This window comes from Peromyscus maniculatus, chromosome 14, assembly GCF_049852395.1.
Source record: "Peromyscus maniculatus bairdii isolate BWxNUB_F1_BW_parent chromosome 14, HU_Pman_BW_mat_3.1, whole genome shotgun sequence".
Classification (NCBI taxonomy): domain Eukaryota; kingdom Metazoa; phylum Chordata; class Mammalia; order Rodentia; family Cricetidae; genus Peromyscus; species Peromyscus maniculatus.
Genome location: NC_134865.1, coordinates 32,999,955 through 33,018,622, shown reverse-complemented (window position 1 = coordinate 33,018,622; position 18,668 = coordinate 32,999,955). Strand labels below are relative to the sequence as shown.

Here is an 18,668-nt window from a genome sequence, read left to right as displayed (position 1 = left end):
TTCTTTCCATTAAGGAATTACCAGGTAAATAAGATAAAACTGCACTGGTGTTGTATTCTCTGCTTGTAAAAGGAGGAATGTACAAGCTTTGATGTAAAATTATAAATGACCCCATGATGCACTGGACTTTGTGTGGTATTTCCCAACATTGATATCACAGCCAAAAGAAATATCCATACATGATAGTTTTCTGTGCATCATCTTATTAAGACACTTATAAATTAAAAGACACAGCTGGATGCCTGTTAACCTAGTGTTTGGAAACCTGAGGCAAGAGGACCACAACTAGCTTGAAGCTGCCTTTTGATGCATAGTGAGCTCCAGTATCTTGGCTTCTAGATGGAGAATGAACTGAATTCAGAAAAACAAAACAAAGGGGTATAATGTGTATTTTCACCTACCCTGCCCCTTCTTCCAACATCATTATTTGAAAAGGCTTAGCACTAAGAATTTATCAAGTGAAGTTGCTTTTGACCGTTATGTTCAAAGATATTTTACTACCTAGAATTTTTCCACATTGTCGTATATATTTTAAGTAACACAGATCTACTATTTCTGATAAAAAAAAATCTGTTATGATCAAATTACAGATGTTAGAAGGAAAGTTTTGCATCTAGGAACATCGTGTTTTATATTTTAAAAATCAGTTTAAGTGTACTTATTTTTATTTTCATTTAGTATTTGATTGTTTCATTTCATTTTATCTTTTTTTCATTCTGTTTTACTTTCGTATGAAAACAGGAAATGATCCTCTGCCAGGGGCAAACATGTTGAATTTAGTTTAACATCACAAACCTTGGAATTTTGAGTAAGTTCTCAAATGGATACAATCCCTATTAATTATATTGTTTGGATAAAAATAGAGGGCATGCCTGAAGTCTAGCTTTGTGCTTTCCAGCCTTCGGACTCAACATCTCTGCATTTTTCCTGGCTCCTGGTGGGTGTAGTCTGTCAGGACAGCAAGGTGAATTCCTAACCACAGCTTAAAGTAAACATCGTTTGCTCCACAGAAATTATTTCCATATCACTCCTGGTTTTCTTCTCGGCACTGGAAAAGGAATGCCTTCCCACACACCTTTTCCCACATAATCACCTGTCCCTGATTTGAAATAACAAAGAGCCTCACATTGTGCCTCCTCTCCTGAGCGTACCTGGCTCTGTGCTGTGATTTATGACCTGAGCATCCAACACTCCCCATGCATTCTCAAGAAGGCCTTAAATGAAAGCAAACGCAAACTTGTGATAGAAAACCTTGTCAACACACATGAAATTAAACACATGCATGTTCTAATGTGTGGTTTGCTTCCTTATGTGTACTTTTAAAATGATGAAAATAGGTGAGGATCCATGATGGACAGGATTTCACATTCCAGACCTGAGATCTGAATGGTATCCTTCCATAGGGAGAAGGCATAGAATATTTAGCGGAGCATCCCATGGTTTCAACAAGGACATGGCAAAGGCTAGTTTGGGCTCTCCGTGGTCTGAAAAGCAGTTGCACCATCATTAACCACAAGGCCAGAATGCCTCATTCCAGATGCTCGGGCCAATGGACCGTAAAATTGCGACGCATTTCGGGCCAAGCCCAAGATTTTAAAAGCCCCCACCCCTCTCCGCTCAACAATCTAACCCCCAATTCCCTCTGAAAAGCTGCTCATTATTCGTCCTCTGCCCCCTGATCTAAGCAAAAGAAATCCTTCTGGAATCAATTAGAAATGTCTGCCCTTGATGAGGTTTGCACGTGAGTTTAGAGCTGTGAGGCCGTGGTAGTGGCGGCCAACAGCTGCATTTTCGGGTGGTAAAATCTGAGGAGGAATTTTCCAGGGTTTATTTACCATCATAAAATTTTTTTTAATAGGCAAGACATGTTGAGAGACAATCTTGTGTGCCTTTGAAAGTGAAGTTAAATTAGAATTGTATGTTTATTTCATTCATAATGAGGAGAGTGAAGATCTGTACTGGATCTGCTGTTTCCTCGAGAGGTTGTCCCCAAAGGTTTGACATCTGAACAGGGATGTTCTTGCTGGAAGGGAAAGGGGGAGACGCATTTATCTCTCCGGTCATGGTAATGGCTTCACAAGTGAAAACAGTCAAGATTAATGGAAGTCAGGGTCCACTTTCTTAAATAATGTGAATTAACAGAACACTTTATTTATTTGTAGATGTTAATTTACATGTGATTTGGGCCTTTATCATTACTTAATTAATATGCTGCTATATAATAGCAAGAAGCTATCAATCCACAGTGTACCTTCACTTTTAACACTTGATAGTTGTACATACATACACATGCATATGCAGTAACATTTAATTTAAACTTTGGTAACCATCATGCCTTACCTTTCCTCTGGTATGTGACAGACATACTCACTGGAAGTTTAGTTTCATTTCTATCGCTGTCTAGTAAAACAGTCTACCAAGTGAAGATTTCGTCAGCTCACCGATCGTTTATTCCGTCAAGGAATGCTGTCAACCCCCTTTGCCAACCAATCGTACCACTCATGCAGCATTTTAGCCCCCAGATATGCTAATTACAGTCAAAATGGAAGCAGATTACATGTTTTCATTTGTATTTTATGCATATGAGCCTCCATGTACATATGTATGCATGTTTCGTACCTGCAGAAGCCGCAAGAGAACATTGGGTTCTCTGGAACTAGAGTTTCAGGAGGTTGTGAACCATCTGATGCAGGTGCTGGGAACTGCATTACCAAGCTCTTCCAGAGTGCTCTTAAATCCTGAGCTGTCTAGCCAACTCTGTAAATTAAAATAGTTCTCACCTGCTGTTACCCCCAAAGTATTGCGATTGCTGTGCACACAGTGGTTGAGGTGCGCAGTGCTGTGCCCTCTTGTGTTATCTATTTCAGAACAAGAGGGGTAGGTTTACATTTATTTCTTGTGAGGAAACTGCCCACCATCAGTTCGATTCCTAAACAGAAGTTTGGTAGGTCATGGAATTATATGAATTTCTGATGCATGGCACACTGACATAAAGTTGGCTAAAGGGCACATTGTGCCTAACCAATTCCAGAGCAAAGTGACACATACTGGTAACAACCGGAACAAAGCTGATCCTTTAAAAATAATGCCCCCTTTATGACTGTTGATATCCAGATATGGTCAGCATGTCACCAATAAGGCAGGCTTTCTATAGTTAAGAGAAAAAGTCACACTCAACTTTTAGAAATAGATTAATGTATTTATGTATGTATTAATAATACAGAAGAGGGCACAAGATCTCATTATAGATCACTGTGAGCCACCATGTGGGTGCTGGGAATTGAACCCAGGACCTCTGAAAGAGCAGCCAGAGCTCTCAACCTCTGAGCCATTTTTCCACCCCACTTTCAACTTTTAAAGATATTCTAGGATTTACTTGTGCAAACAGTTACAACAAGGAAATCTTGACCAGCTTGTCCACTCCTGGAGGGGCATTCCCTATATCACCTTTCTTAAAGATGTTCAGGTCGGTATGAAACTCCAGCACTTAGAAATAGCAGCTGGAGGGAGGATGGCAAGGGAAGCCATAAAGTCTAAGACAGGAGAAAACAGAGATCTGCTCTTTCTGACCCTCAGTTATGAGGGGGCTTCCAGCAGGTGCGGCAGCAACAGTATCCAACTGCGTTTGGGAGCGCAATTCAGAGAAAAGTAGCCGCTGACGCAGAGTGGCTGATTGAAACTCTCCACTCCACTTGTAAATTCGCTTTGTACTTAGTGTGTCCTTCTTTACACACTTTACACAATCCTAACGCATTGGCAAATGTAGGCTGTTCATAGAGATGATGTAGATGGTTATGCACAATTTTCAGACTTTTACACTGGCTGCATCTTATGCAAGCCGAATTTCCTATTAAGATCCAATACTGGGGAATCTCTGTTAGGGACCTGGTATACACATACAGCATAATAAGTTAATGTCTCTTCCTGTGTTTATCTCTGATAGTATCTACCTAGCCTTAATCCAATATTAAGTTACTTTGAGATATAGAAAACCTGGACTCAGATTCTAAATACACAAATGTTAGAAATTAATACTAAGAGAAAAGCTCCTTAATTCTCAGTTTCATCATCCACGAGATCAAGAGAATGAGTGTAACACAAATATTAAACAGTCTTATTAAAAAAAAATACTCAGTGCCAGTTATTGGAGTAAATTCTGAAACATCAGAGAAGCAGAACAAGCCACAGCTAACCTCACCTCGCCAACTTCTCAGCCAATCCTGTTTCCTCAAACTGGAAGTCTCTGAGTCCTCATCTGAATGAATGGATCTCAGTTGAACTGCTGCTAAAAGCCTAAAATCTTAAAAAGCCTAAAACCTTCTAGTTCCTGGTCCTCATGCCTTATATATCTCTCTGCTTCCTGCCATTACTTCCTGGGATTAAAGGTATGTGCCACCATACCTGGCTTCTATGTCTACCTAGTGGCTGTTCTATTCTCTGACCCCAGATAAGTTTACTAGGGTGCACAATATATCAACCGCAAATGAAGAACTTTCTAATACTATTTCTGTGTTTAAGATTCCATGCTAGATGCGTGATTAAAAAAGATTAAAGGTCTCTTGTTTCAAAGAGACAGTTCTTTGATGAAGGGTGAAGACTACACTTATTTGTCGTTATAAGAACGTTAGCAGGGCATGGTGGCGCACGCCTTTAATCCCAGGACTCAGGATGCAGAGGCAGGCGGATCTCTATGAGTTTGAGGCCAGCCTTGTCTACAAAGTAAGTTCCAGGAGAGCCAGGGCTGTTACACAGAGAAATCCTGTCTCAAAAAACAAAACAAAACAAAAACAAACGAATACTGTTTCTAGATTGTTAGAGAACATGCTGGCTTAGTAAATGAGTGGCGGGGGATTCTTCTCCACCAACCGTGACTTCTCCAGCACTGAGCAGTGAGCTAGGTTTCCTGTACCAGGCATGGTTTCCCCCTTGTCGAGCAGGTCTGATCTTTGCAACCAATGGAGACCACTGCCCAAAACCATGGCCAATAAAAATGCAGGGTTATGGATCCCAATCCCAATGGATACATCTACAAAACTATTCTGCACCCAAGGCTCAGGGAACATTGTAGAACAGGGGAGGGGCCAGAAAGTTTATAGAGCTAGAGGATCAAGAAGTTTGCTGTGAGATTGTGTCTCCTAGTAATATCAGTAACATTGCACCCATAGAGTCTCACCAGTATGACTGCCCCAACTTGAGCTGCACAAAGGACAATATCAGTGGACATGCCAAATCAGATGGAGAAAAGTCCATGAGGCCTCAATCCTGCACAAAGAACTGTAGGCAACTGAGTGAAGCTAGGAATGGGAGAGGTCTTTCCCAGAGAAGAGCAGATAAATCGGTTGTCCAGTGCCAAACCCTGAGTTCTGAAAACACATATAAAAGTGACATTATATGGACTTAACAAGGTATAGTTAGAAATATCTATGTATATACATATATACAGGCAATGAAATCTGAAGGAAATTGGAGATGGGTATATGGGGCAGTTTGGATGGAGGAAAGGGTGGGGAGAATGTGACTATATCATAATAATCTCAAAAATAAAATAAAATAAATTAACAAACCTTTAAAAAAAGATAGTTTATTTGGGTTCACATTTATGTAATTATGGAGAAGAATGTAATTCCAGAGACTCAGAAAACAGTGGGGGTGGGAGTTGGGTATGTCATTTTCTGTTTTACGGTATGTGAGAACATGGAAGGCACAATTGAGGTGATTGTGATCTGGTGTTTTGTGAAAATGTAGCTGTGCTTTGGTGTGTTTACCTCTGCTACATTGAACATTAATCCAAATAACTGAAGAATCAAAGCAGATGAAGGAAAACCGGTTTTCTTGCTTTAAAATCACCTTTTGGGTCACTTCCTTGGTGGCAAGGGTAGAGGTCACGGGGCAGGGGGTGGGGGTGGGGGGTGTCTCAGGTCAAAGGAAACGATTGAGATTATAGGAAAGAAGACTGGGCCAATATTAGATATTGGAACATCGAGGCCAGTTTCTTTGATTAAATAAGAAAAAGTCTGTAATAAAGCTTTTAGAGAATCTTTTTTTCCCCCTTCGGTTTATTGAGACAGGGTTTCTCTGTGTAGCTTTGCGCCTTTCTTGGAATTCACTTGGTAGTCCAGGCTGGCCTCACAGAGATCCGCCTGGCTCTGCCTCCCGAGTATTGGGATTAAAGGCATGTGCCACCACCGCCCGGCTTTAGAGAATCTTATTGCCAAGAACTGATGATAAGTGTGCAGAAAGAACATCCAGTAAGATTAAATTACTGGTCATGTGCCTTCAGGAATGGCAACCAGAGGCATACATCTGCTATTCTCTTTTTATATAAATAGTGTATAAGTTACTGAAGTGTCATTCACAGAAGATCTCAATATGAGACACATCAGTGGTTTCTAATAAACATATCGGGTGTTTAATCAGAACACATTAGGCAGGTTTACTTTTCCATATTTTTAGTTATACTATGTGGGAAATACAGTGCAACTCTCTTTTTTTTTTTTAAATTTCACCAAATATTATCTAGATAATTTCTTGAATGTGCTTGGTAATTTTGTATATTATTTCCACTTACATTTAACCCCTTTCTTCCACCCAAAATGACACTTACATGTCAGGTTTCTTCTATTTCCAGGAGAACCTTCAAGGGTGATGTTTATCTTTCTTTATCTCTAACCCAACCCCAGTAAAAAGCAGCCCTGAAAAAATAAGCACTTGGCTATACACAGCATTGTGTGTATTACAGCCTTAGGGTACAATTCACAATGATTCGTTTTACCCAACATTTCACATTAACTTTTTTTATGTATAACATTCCTTCACAAGATGTTCTACATTTTTATGGGGTGAAGGTGATTCTGGGGCTCAAACTCAGGCCCTCATTCATGCATGCTCTCTGTCACTGAGCTAGTCTCTGAGCCCTGATTCTCAATAATTTTTTTTGTTGAAATAATTTTTTTTGTTGAAATAATTTTTTTTGTTTCCCTCCTTGAATCTTGACTTTCCTTCTGTATTCAATGCAATTTCACTTGCTTGGGTCTCCTCAGTAATAGTCTAAGTCATGTGTCTTTGAACTTGGTTCCCTCTCAGCGTATGTTGATAGGAGACTCTCCAGGGAGGAGTCACAGCTGAGCAACTCAGGTGTCTTTTGAAGGTCGAGCTCTTTAGGATGCACTTGGGAGAAAAAGACTGCTAAATAAACTAAGTGCCCCATTTGAGTTGGGAGTTCAGGGTTTCTACATTCTCTTCCCTTCAGATAAACCCTCTTACCAGTACAACACATCCTGATACATTTGAAAGTCAGAAAAGACACAGACCACAACAATTTACCCTAAGAAAATGTTTGTAGAGCTCAAAATCCATGAGTGAATGAACTTTGCTTTCTTTTTTTTAATTAAAATTTTTATTTTAGAATTTTGCTCATGAATATTGTGTTTACATCACTTCCTCCCCACCTTCCACCTGTGAACTTTACTGTCCAAGAATAAGGGCATGAAGTAGCTACTTCTGATGTAAAGACAGGCCTGATCTGCTGTGTCAAAGCTATGATGATAATAGACTGACTTAACAGCTCATCCCTCAGAAGTAAAGGCAGAAATAAACCTCTGGAATCATAAGCTAAATCAAGTCCTTAAGTACATTATATCTGCACAAAATTACTTCTTTTAAAATTTAAAATGGTATTGAATAAACTAAAAATGTTAGATTTTAGGTTTTAAAAACCTGGCTGAACGTTGTTTTCTTGAAAAATTTAAAGATAAATATATTCGATTTTTTTCTTCAAAATCAATACTCTTGCTAGTCTTTCTCCAAATAGTAAATCCTGTGAGCTATTTCTCATTTTGCGGTGTAGTACAGAAGAAATGTACACACTGGGCAGAAACTAATATGCACATGCAATCCAGAATGAGATGAACCTTTTCAGCACAAGGAAGAAACGTGAATTATTAGAAAATTCCGTAGTTTTATGAGGTTTCTTTGATTATTGTCTGTTTATAGTTTGTTTGAATATAGATTATTTATAAATTCATCGTGTTACTTAATAAATATTGTAAGACTGCAAAAGTATTTTCTATTCATAAAACTATGTTATAAAGTCAGAGAGAATTAGGTAAATTAAGATGATATTGAATATTAAATGCTTTAGAGAAAATCAAAGGTCTGGCCACACAGAGAGCCTATACTTTCTCAGGTCAGCAATGAGTTAGGAGGAGGAGCTCTGAGAGGAGAAATCGTATGCTAGGCAAGGTTTGAATACTTTTAGGCCATATGACGTTAAGGTGAGCTGGCAAACAGAGGACAAGGAGATTACACACCCCTGTGGCTTTAAGTTGTGGAAACAAATGAGAGGTTTAAAGACGCTAATTAAAACCTGACTGTAAATACAGGAAGAACTACCTGCTTTTGTGAGTTCTCACCAGTTGAGCTGTTTAAACACTGACAACTTCACTTTGCACAAATGCCTACATCTATAAGTAATTTTCCTATGGGGACACAAGAAATAAATATAATACTTGTAATATGTACATTTAAATATGAAACATAATCACCAAAGCATTCAATATTAACCACTGGATCTAATTTTTAAAAGATAAGAATGTATAGTTCAAATCAGACAACTCATTTCATACTAAAAATTATTCCATTTTCATCATTAAAGTAAAATTCTCAAAAGCATATTTTGCATATAGTCAACTCGGTTTTTAGATTTCAATGTTGAATAACACTTTTACATTATTATCTTGTCTCATATTAAGTTGCTAGTTGGTTCTGAATGTAACTTTATTTATTTATAGTGTGTGTGTGTGTGTGTGTGTGTGTGTGTGTGAGAGAGAGAGAGAGAGAGAGAGAGAGAGAGAGAGAGAGAGAGAGAGAGAGAGAGAGAGGTGATTTACCCAATAGCCTAAGGACAGAAGACTAGCACATGTCCTGTTTAGATTTGAATCTCAAGTTTAGCATACTTGAAACATTGTAATGTTTAAATGTTGGAAATAGGTGTTAGGAAAAAATGAGTGTACAAAGACCAAAGTTATTTACTAAATAAAATACTTGGGACCTAGACCAAGTAGTATGGCTCCCTCTTTCCCAGTGGGAACTGGAGCGACTACATCTGGCTTTCCAAGAGCAGTTTGGTTTATCTTAATGCAGAGTCCATGTAACGCTTCTATTCTATTGTTTACATTGCTGATTGAAAACTAATATACAGCATATCCAGTCTGAGGTGTCTGTTTCCAGACTAGCTTTTGTATGGTGAAGAATCCTCTCACTGGATTCTAAAATGTACCTGAATGTAAGACTTTTTATATACACCAACAATAAAAGAGCATTTCTCTTTCAGTTAGCAACAAAATGATCATTCAAGATCATTAAATGCTTAAATGATCATTTCTTTGTGTAAAAGCAGTTATTATATTAGAACGTTTAGGAAGAGTTATCTTACTATTATTGAAGCACACCTGATGATGTCCATATCACTTACTTGTATTACATAGATCCATGCATCACTCATGGCCTTAAGGAATACCTATTCAGTATCAGTTTTGAGGAGATATCACTATCATAGTGGCTATGAACACAAAGGCAGGGCTCATACAAACCTAATTTGGGTTCAGACTTTGATATTTACCATATGTGTGAATATTGTTAAGTTTTAAGTCTTTTGGAGAAAAATAACAGGGGCGCCTTAGAATTGTTGCAAGTAGTATTTGAATATTTTTAGTAAACAGCTTAGCTTACTTGGTAAATATTTAACATTTCTTCATTTTTATGGCAATGTTAAATAGTAAATATTAAATAGCGGAAGTTTAAACAGTTGCTGGTTGTTACTATTCACGATGATGAGAACAATAACATCAGTACCAGGAATCAACACAGAGAGTAAGGAGGGAAAAACAATTAGACACCACACCAGTCTTTAAGTATCAGGTAGTCATTGTAATGCTGTGTTAAAATGATGCACAACGTCATATGAATGAAGATATAAAGGGAGCATAAACAACCCATTGCCATGCATGATGAAATTTCCAAGGTGGATGTGTGTGTGTGGTAAGCATGAGGTCGCCATGATTTCTTCACATCTTAGAGACATGAGAGAGGTATCTAAACCAAGTAGCTTAATTTAAAGATTGGAAGGGATAAAATAACTAACAGTGAGGAATTGAGAATGGTTGGTTCTACATAGCTATAACATTATGTGAGAATAAAAGAAAGGCAAATGATAGAAATAGAAAAAGTAACCAAAATAAACTCCAGAAATATTGTGTATGGATGAGGAACATGCAGGATGCCATTGGTGAGTGGAGACTCATTTTATTGGAGCACATTTTATTGGATGTGCTCTTTAATACAGTAATAAAAGTAGCTTAATAAAGAAGGAATAAGAAGAGAAAGGCAAGAGGAAGGAGACACATCAGATTCCAGCAAGTGATTCCAGCAAGATATGGAAGCAGCTTGACAGAGTAGTCACTCTGGGAGGGTGGAAGCTCGGGACCAGGAACCTGAGAAAATTCAGAGAATTTGTCTCAGTTTCCACATTTCATTCTTTGCATCTCAAGAAAACATAATCTCATGAACATAAGACTATGTTTATCTATCAACATAAAACCTACAGAATGAAGAGTGAAGTTAAAATTTCAGATAAAATTGTGATGCCTTTTTCAATTAAGAGAGACTTGCAGACTCATCAAAATATCCAGGTAGACTTACCATGTTTATTAACCAGAAGTTTTCTTTTGATAGCCAAGAAAATCTGTGTTCATATATAAATTTAAGTTACATTTATTCCCATGAGAAAATCTAGACCTGAAACTACTGTCCTATTTTAAGAGCAGCAACATCAGCGCTGTATCAGCATTGTATAAAACAATTGAAACTCAAGAAATGCACTGTTTAATTATAACACATGTTTATGTAATTTATTCTTTTGGTAAATGACAGTGGCTACTATAAGTCATGTACTTTGACATATCTTCCAAGCATAGTTATCAAAATTATGTATTATTTTTAAATGGAAAGCCAAAATACTTTTAATAAATTTATGTTCAAGTTTGGAATTTTATCTTTTTAATTTGTATCAACTCTAGTGACTGGAAAGCTTGTTTCTCCCTCCTTCCGTCCCTCCATCCCTCCTTTCTTTCTTGGTTCCTTTTTCTGTTCTTCCCTCCCACACACATCCTTGCAGTTGCTATCTAGGAAAGTTCTCCATCACTAAGCCACATTCTGAGTGCCCAGCATTTCTATTTTTAGGTCCCCATGTCCATAAAAAGAAAATACCTGTGTTTTCAGTGAGTTGTATGCACAGTTAAAGAAAAACTTATTGAAAACTCGTTTTTCTCTGTGTACATGAATGAATGCAAATTTCAATTTTTAAGGAATGCTCCTTTAAGACTTACCCAAAGGCAGGTTTTACCCACGATTTCAGTAGTAACAAATGTATCTCTTCTTTCCTTTTCCATGGTTCAGAATCACTTTGCAAGGCTGTAAGGCAAAACACATCTTTTGCAAAGGTGTTGTGGTTGCTATCTAGCTAATATTTCTTTTGGAATTTGAGCTTTTGAATACTTTTTGTTTACTAGATGGTAATAAGTTCTGAATAACTAAGATATTATAACTGCCAAAAAAGTAACCTGCATCTACCACAAATTCTTTTAACTCTACCCAAAGCCTTTCATTTTAATCTCAATATTTGGACTTGTCTAACTTTATTTTGTATTACTTAGAAGTACAGGATATTTGGATAAGAAACTAGTAAATATTTGACATAGGCCATGACTATTAGAATGTGATATTGAAAAGTCAATTAAAATAAAGGTGATTTAAAAAGTCAAATTTTACTAGCACTAAGACAACTGTCTGCAAAAGTTTTTAGGAAAAAGACATCAATACTTTTTGTCATTTAAGGTTGCAATGACTCATTCTAACTGTCTTTGTGCATGGACAGAAAAGTATGTAAAAAGTATCAACAGGTGCGTCTTGTGTGACCGTGAGGGTGATTCTAGGGTTAATGTAATAAGGAAGGAGACCTTCCCTGAATGTGCTTGGCACCGTTCATAGTCCCGAAATTTCCCGTCTATGCTTCTTCCCTGGCTTGATGGGAACTGCTCTAAACTTGCCTCCTCCCTGGCTGACGAGTGGAGACCTCCAAAACTGAAGCTTCAATAAACTCTTCTTCCCTTATTTTGTTTTTGTCAACAACCACATAAAAGATAAAAGTAACCACTTTTTTATCTTTTGAAAAGTAACTAACTGGAACCTACATTGCTGTGTGGTATTAGAAAAAAGAATTTATCATTTTCCAACAATGAGTTGCAAGATACACATTAGCACACAGTTGTATTGTGGTGCCTTCTGAGACTAATCAGATATCATAACATTCTGCTTCCAATGTGGGTATATGAAAACATAAAATAGTTGGAAATTTTTGAAAGTGTAACATGCAGAACATGACACAAAGAAATCAAAGCACTCATCAAAGGAAAGGACACAGCATTCAGTCCTTTCTGGTCTCACCGACTTGCAGAGGCTTGTGCTTGCTGTCAACCACACTTCTTAAATGAAGAAACTGGGGCCTGGAGAGGCCATTATCTTACCAAAGGTCGGACAGTTAAAAGGGTAGACTTCAGGTCCCCTTTCAGTTCATGAGTTTACAAGTATGCTGTATTCCTATATAGAGAATAAAAGTCATGTCTATCTTGATTAATAGATTAAAACAAATGACAATTTCATGTCTAAATATTGAGAAAAAGAAACTTCTTAAAGATAAAATGTAGTCAGGACAGCAAACTAAATCTCTTATTCATAAAACAAATATAATTCTGAGAAATTTTCTTGAGGAACATAAATGAACCCTCGGAAAAAAAAAATAGTCCACTGAAGCCGTCTGGTGTGGCAAACCTGACTTGTCCTTGACGGCAGGAAGAGGGAGGGATGTGGGGGGGCCGGGAACGTTACCGGGAAGCTATCTGCACTGGAGCTGGAGAGGCTCAGGATCTGGATCCCATCCACTCTCAGGCAGATAGGACTTGGAAGGCCTCAGGGAGCAAGAGCGTTCATCTTGCTCTCCTTTATCCTTTGGTTGTTCTCCGAAGCAATGAGCTCTAGCAGGTTCTGTTATTCTGACTGTTCCTTCTCAGCCACTGCAGCCACTTTGCTTCCCAACCTTCCACCCCTCACAGTGCTCCATGGCTTTGTTTTAATCCCGCTATCCTCTCTTAAGTCATTGGAAACACGTTTCCCAGCTCCGTGACTTAAAATGCCTTCTAAACGCTGTTGACAGCGAGTTTTATAAACCTTGTTCTGTTATCTCCACTGAAATCCAGGCACGTGCAGCCAATTGCTTCTCTCTGTATGTGGCGCAGAGGTCTGGAAATGATAGGGGTGTAAGTGGAGATGCACGTTTGTGAGACATCCATGAAAACTGACAACCTTGCACAGAGAGAAGATACTTCAGGGAGCTTTTTATGGCCCAGCTAGACTTGTGTAAATATAAAATAATTTCAGCACTAACCCATATTACTTTTAAGTTCATTTACTTGCCTATTTATACCATTTAATGATTTTACATTTTAAAAATCTCTGCCTAGAACTAACACCTGAAGGAAGGGTAGTCCATAATTAGGGTTAATCAGTCAGAGAGTCAAACTGCTTCAAAAATAGAGCTTAGTGATAGATAGAGAAGATGAGCATGCCTAATTTTATTTTAAAGCATAGGAGAATCAAGAGTGTACACTGAAGTCTAGGTTACAACTAGAGGAAAACAGTAGTGAATGAGTAAATGACTGATGATTAAATAAGTAGACACTGATTTAAGTTCTTAAGATATTACATAATTGCTAGCATGCATTGGTGACATAATACACAATGAATAATACTGACAAATATATTGTAAATGCTTTATTAGTTTATCTATTTGTGACCCTCACTATCTGCTAGCTGTGGAATCCTGGAGTTGAAGTAGCTAAAATTGTGAACACATGTAAGAAGAGACCTAAAGTCTTAACAACCATTGGGCTTTTTTTCTATCAAACTTGCGTCCATTCGTGTGCATGTTAGATACAATCTCTTTCTGGTGTCCTGTAACTTAAAGGCTACATATTTAGACATTTGTCATTAGCTGAGTAATTTTTGTATGCAGCAATTGCTTGGTATTTCCACTAGTCATGGTTTATGAAAGTTGCTTTTAAAAGGTCTACATTGTTATTAAAGAACATTTGAGGAAATTTTTGCCTAACAAACTTCCCTTAAAAATAAAGAGTAATATAGAAGTGTATGTGGTTGGCAGGCTATCGAAAGCTATTGGGGTCCAGCCCCTTGATAGCCTTCTTCTAGAGTCCCAGAAGAGATGCTACTGGTGGTGGATTAATCTGAGGGATTCTCTAATAAATCTATGTACAGGAAATTGTTTAGTCCATTCACTTTATTCTTCTGAGTCAGTTCTCTCTCTACACAGCTTCTATTTTGCTCTCTTATTTGGCTCCTTTCTTGCCTGCGTCTCCCTGCATCTTTCTGCTGTTCCCTCTAAGTTCTATCTTGATTCCTTCATCTTCGGTCTGCCCCATCTTGGTCTTTCTCATCTCGTTCTTACCCACCTAGTTCTTCTCCATCTGACTCTTTCTCATCTTCCATCTCGTTCTTCCATTTCCTCAGTAATGTTCTCCTCAAATCTCTGAGGTTTACAGTTATGTACCCATGCAATAGCAATGCTCTGGCTAAGGCAAGGTCACCAGGCTTGAATTCCCTCAGGGTCAAAAGGAGGGGCAATAAGATCCTCACAAAAGATTAGTAATTGCCAGCCATCATCTGCAACCCAAAAGGGAAGTGACTAATGGGGAATAAAGTCAACTGAGGGCTAAATTCGGTGAATATCTGAACAAAGGAGATTTTGTGTGCTCAACTACATTCTTAGAAGTGGTTAGTTAAAGTGTTAGGAGTCTATCAGTGATGAGTGAAAATAAAACTGCCTTGTTTTCCTTTGACCCCTTGTCTGTCCACGCTATCTTGGCTACTGCAGTTTTCTGGCAGGGCAGGGGAGTGAATCAGTGGCTGGGCAGCCTGAGTCAGTTTGATGTACCTGTAAGTAGAAATCCTTTAGTTTTGAGTTAATAGTTAAAGGTAGATATAAAGCTAGAGATAAGACTTTGGAAAGGGAGAAAGTCAAGCTTAATTAGAACATCCACCAGGCCTTTTCAAACAGATAGTCTGGATGCTTAAGTCTGTTCTTAGAGAGTATGGAAGTATCGCTGATAACATACTTTTGTCTATCCAGGGATGGTCCTGGCTGGATGCTGCTAATGACAATAATTACAGGGAGGCTTGAAACTGGGGTTCTGGCTGCATACTGCTATTAGCACAGAAGGCTATCTAAATATTCCTTTAGTAGAGGGGAAATGGAGCCCAATAAATGTTCAACACACTGTTCTTAGAAAAGAAATTGAATGAAAAGGCTACAAATCATGAAAGAAATTTCATTGCAGGAAAATGGCTAATAATCAAAAGCCGATATCACCAAGACTCCTTGAGCCTCAGCTTGACCTCTGTAAGGCCCTTGGCTTCTTCCAGGTATTAGCTTGTCATAATCAGCTGAAATACTACTTCATATTATTGTGGCTTGCAGCAGCAGGCTAGCTGTTTTTAATCTCTTCTGTAAGTCTGGTCATCCATGTGGTATAGTATAGACATTAAAAATATTAAAAATACTATACTGATTTCAGAAGAGAACAGTTTTGTGGAGTATAGGTGCTTGTAATTAGATGTACAAAAACAAATCTGTGGGGGATATCTTGAAGCATGGATATAAAGTACTTTTATTTCCATAACTTCCCCCTGTGAAGTTACTCTGGTTTGTTGCCGTACAGTTTCATATATATAGAATATTAAGTGGAAGTGGTTGATTGCTATTGTTCTCATGGAAATGGACCAATATCTATATAGGGTAACATATCAATGTTGTTCGAATCTTAGAGGTCTTTTTAATAGGAAACCCAGAGCTGGATATCAGGGTGAAAGCTGAAAGATCAAAGAAGCAAAACAGCCAGCCACCAGTTCTTACTTCTATAAAATCCTCAGCTTAAAGAGAGTGAGTTTCTGTTTCCTCATACCTTATATACCTTTCTCTGCCCAGACATCACATCCTGGGATTAAAGGCATGTGTGCTTCCCAGTACTGGGATTAAAGATGTGCAACACCAATGCCTGGCCGCTATTTCTAATCTAGTGGTAGAGTCTGTCTTCTGATCCTCAGGCAAGTTTATTAGAATACACAATATATCACCACAGATAAAGCTGATAATTCAAAAAACTAAAGAGTGACAAACTTTACTAGAATTTTTAAAAGCATGTCATATAGGAGTGAAAAATAGTACATTTCATTCATTTATCTTTACTGTCATTAATTTCTCCATGGGTTTCCTAATTCTGACATTTGACAACCCAGCAACATGTGCCATTATGACAAAGGAATCTCTGCTGAAAAGGAAGGTTTCCCTAGTTTCTCAGGGTTGCCACTACAGCTGAACTGAATTGAATTTGAAATCTGTCAATGTTTCATGTGTTGAAGGTTTGTTCCGTAAGTTGTGATGTAACTGGGAAATGGTATCATGTTTAGGACGGATGTCCAATAGAAGAATGTCACATGTTGCAGGCATGCCCTCTAAGAGGATATTGAGACTCCCATCTCCTCTACTCTTTTGCTTACTGGCTTCCATATAGTATATATCTTTGATCCTCCATGAGCTCCCCAACAACTGGGTATTCTACTTTGCCATACATTCAAAAGCAAAAGAAGCTATTAACCATGGACAGAACATGTTAAAAAAAACACGGGCTAAAATCAATCAATCCTTTCTTCCTCCAAGTCGATGAATTCTCATATTTTGTCACAGGGATCCAAAACTAACACACCAATCATGATGTGATCATTCCCACACTCTGAGCCTACAGACTCAATCTCTCCAAGTGATTGCAAGCTTTAGGCAGTTGAGAAATTTTCTACAGATCTGAAATGACAGCCCACACACCAGCCAGCCCTCTGCTTCTCCATGTTTTTGAGAGAAGTGTCTGTGTGGTAGCTGAAGGTAAAGAGGGTGCCATGCAGTTTTTGTTTGGATGGGTGAGGCATGTAAATTGAAGGGGAGGGAAGTAGAAATGCTCAGGATTGGAGTTTCCTTTCCCAGAGAGAGCTAAGGAGGCTGGTAGTTGCAAGAGTCCAGAAGAGTCAAAGAACTGGAATGCCAATTCTGGAAGCAAATACAAGTAATTTTATAGAACCTCCCACCTCTCCCCTACCTCCATGCCTCCCCTACCTTTCAGCCCACCTCCCACAGACACATCTTACCTCTCACCCCACCCATCCCCCCTCCCACAGACACATCTTTAGGACTTTTGTCTGTATTTTATTAATTTACTTTAAACTTGTCTCAAAATTAGTAAGGATAAAATCTCCTGATTTCTGTGCTAAATCTCTACCAAAGACAGAGCTGTAGAGGTTGATGCTCATCTGTCATTCACATTAACTCATAGAACTTGTCAATATTTGTCAATCACAGGAATGTGTAGAAAGTCACCTTTTCATTTTAAAGTGACAAAAGTGCCTGCGAGGTTGGTAGAGTAGGTGCCCACAAAACATTGTGCATGTATAAAAGTCACAGAGTTGTATGCTGAAAATGACTAATGTTACTGTGTATGTGTTTTGCCTCAGTAATAAAGATCACTATGTAAATATGAATGTGCCATCATGAACTCTCTCTAAACGGTAACTAAAATAAAATAAAACAAACCTTCTCTTTATACATGAACGTATTTCTAAGGCACTTCAGAAAACAGTATTTTCCAGTTGACATTTTCCCCAACATAGTGCTTTCAACAGACCCAGTCACTGCTCAATTGTAAGCCCAAATCCTCTCCTAAGTCTGCCTTAGAGTCTTGAATTGCCTCCTCCACTTAATTGCCGGGATTGAGAAGCCACTGGAGAGAAGCTTCCTCTTGGAGTTCAAAGTTGGGAAGGTGTTGTCCAGGTGGCTTGATTTATCTGTCCCTGGTCAAAGGGGTTAGGATCTGGTAGATGTGAGAAACAGCTGGCCTGCCTCTGCTGCCTCTGACTTGCGGCACTCAGACAGGTGGGGCAGACTGTTAAAGAGATTGTGTCCCTTCAGGGCTGCTGCTGCTGCAGCTCCTGCTGCTGCAGCTGGGGCTTTGTGCAAACTTAGGGCGATGGAGCCTTAAGCTTCTAACAGGCAGGTTGTAATTGCCTCGCCCATCCCCCCTTGCAACAGTATAGACGCTCTTCTCGGGGAACACCGCACACGTGTTACAGGCAGTAGGGGCTTTCATCAGTCTTTCCACTACTCTCTTTTTCCAAAATCTTTGCTCATCTGCAGCGGTCCTGTATGAGCCTGAGAAGAGTAACCGAGTAGCATGGATTTCATTGAGTATCTCCGTGAACGGCTCTGAGCCACCAGACACAGCCTGCTCTATGAGCAATCGCTTCTTAATGCCTGCGACACTCCCTGACTTCTGTCTCCATGCCTTCCCTGACGGAGATTAAATTATATAACAGATGAAATCTGCCCTATTGAAATATACTTTTTTGGCTTGAGGTCTCCTCTCTTGTTTACTTCTAGCATTAGTATTTGGGTCCATGTTGTTTTGAACGGGAAGGATTTGGGAAGAGTGAAGGCGCTT

General features: G+C 38.7%; 1 protein-coding gene across 12 annotated transcripts in view; it reads left to right on the top strand.

Annotated features, from left to right (window-relative positions):
• Agmo (alkylglycerol monooxygenase) overlaps window positions 1-18,668 on the top strand; it is a 302,211-nt gene that overhangs the window by 173,733 nt on the left and 109,810 nt on the right. For 2 of the 12 annotated variants that reach the window (XM_076550760.1, XM_076550755.1), the window contains one exon: window positions 16,871-17,712. The exons of 8 other annotated variants lie outside the window; for them this stretch is intronic. In XM_076550760.1, coding sequence (XP_076406875.1) covers window positions 16,871-16,884 — 14 coding nt within the window. In that variant the 3' untranslated portion in view covers window positions 16,885-17,712. Of the gene's footprint in view, window positions 1-741; window positions 801-16,870; window positions 17,713-18,668 lie in introns of those variants that run through there. 2 more of the 12 variants (XM_076550757.1, XM_076550754.1) reach the window with 2 other exon arrangements.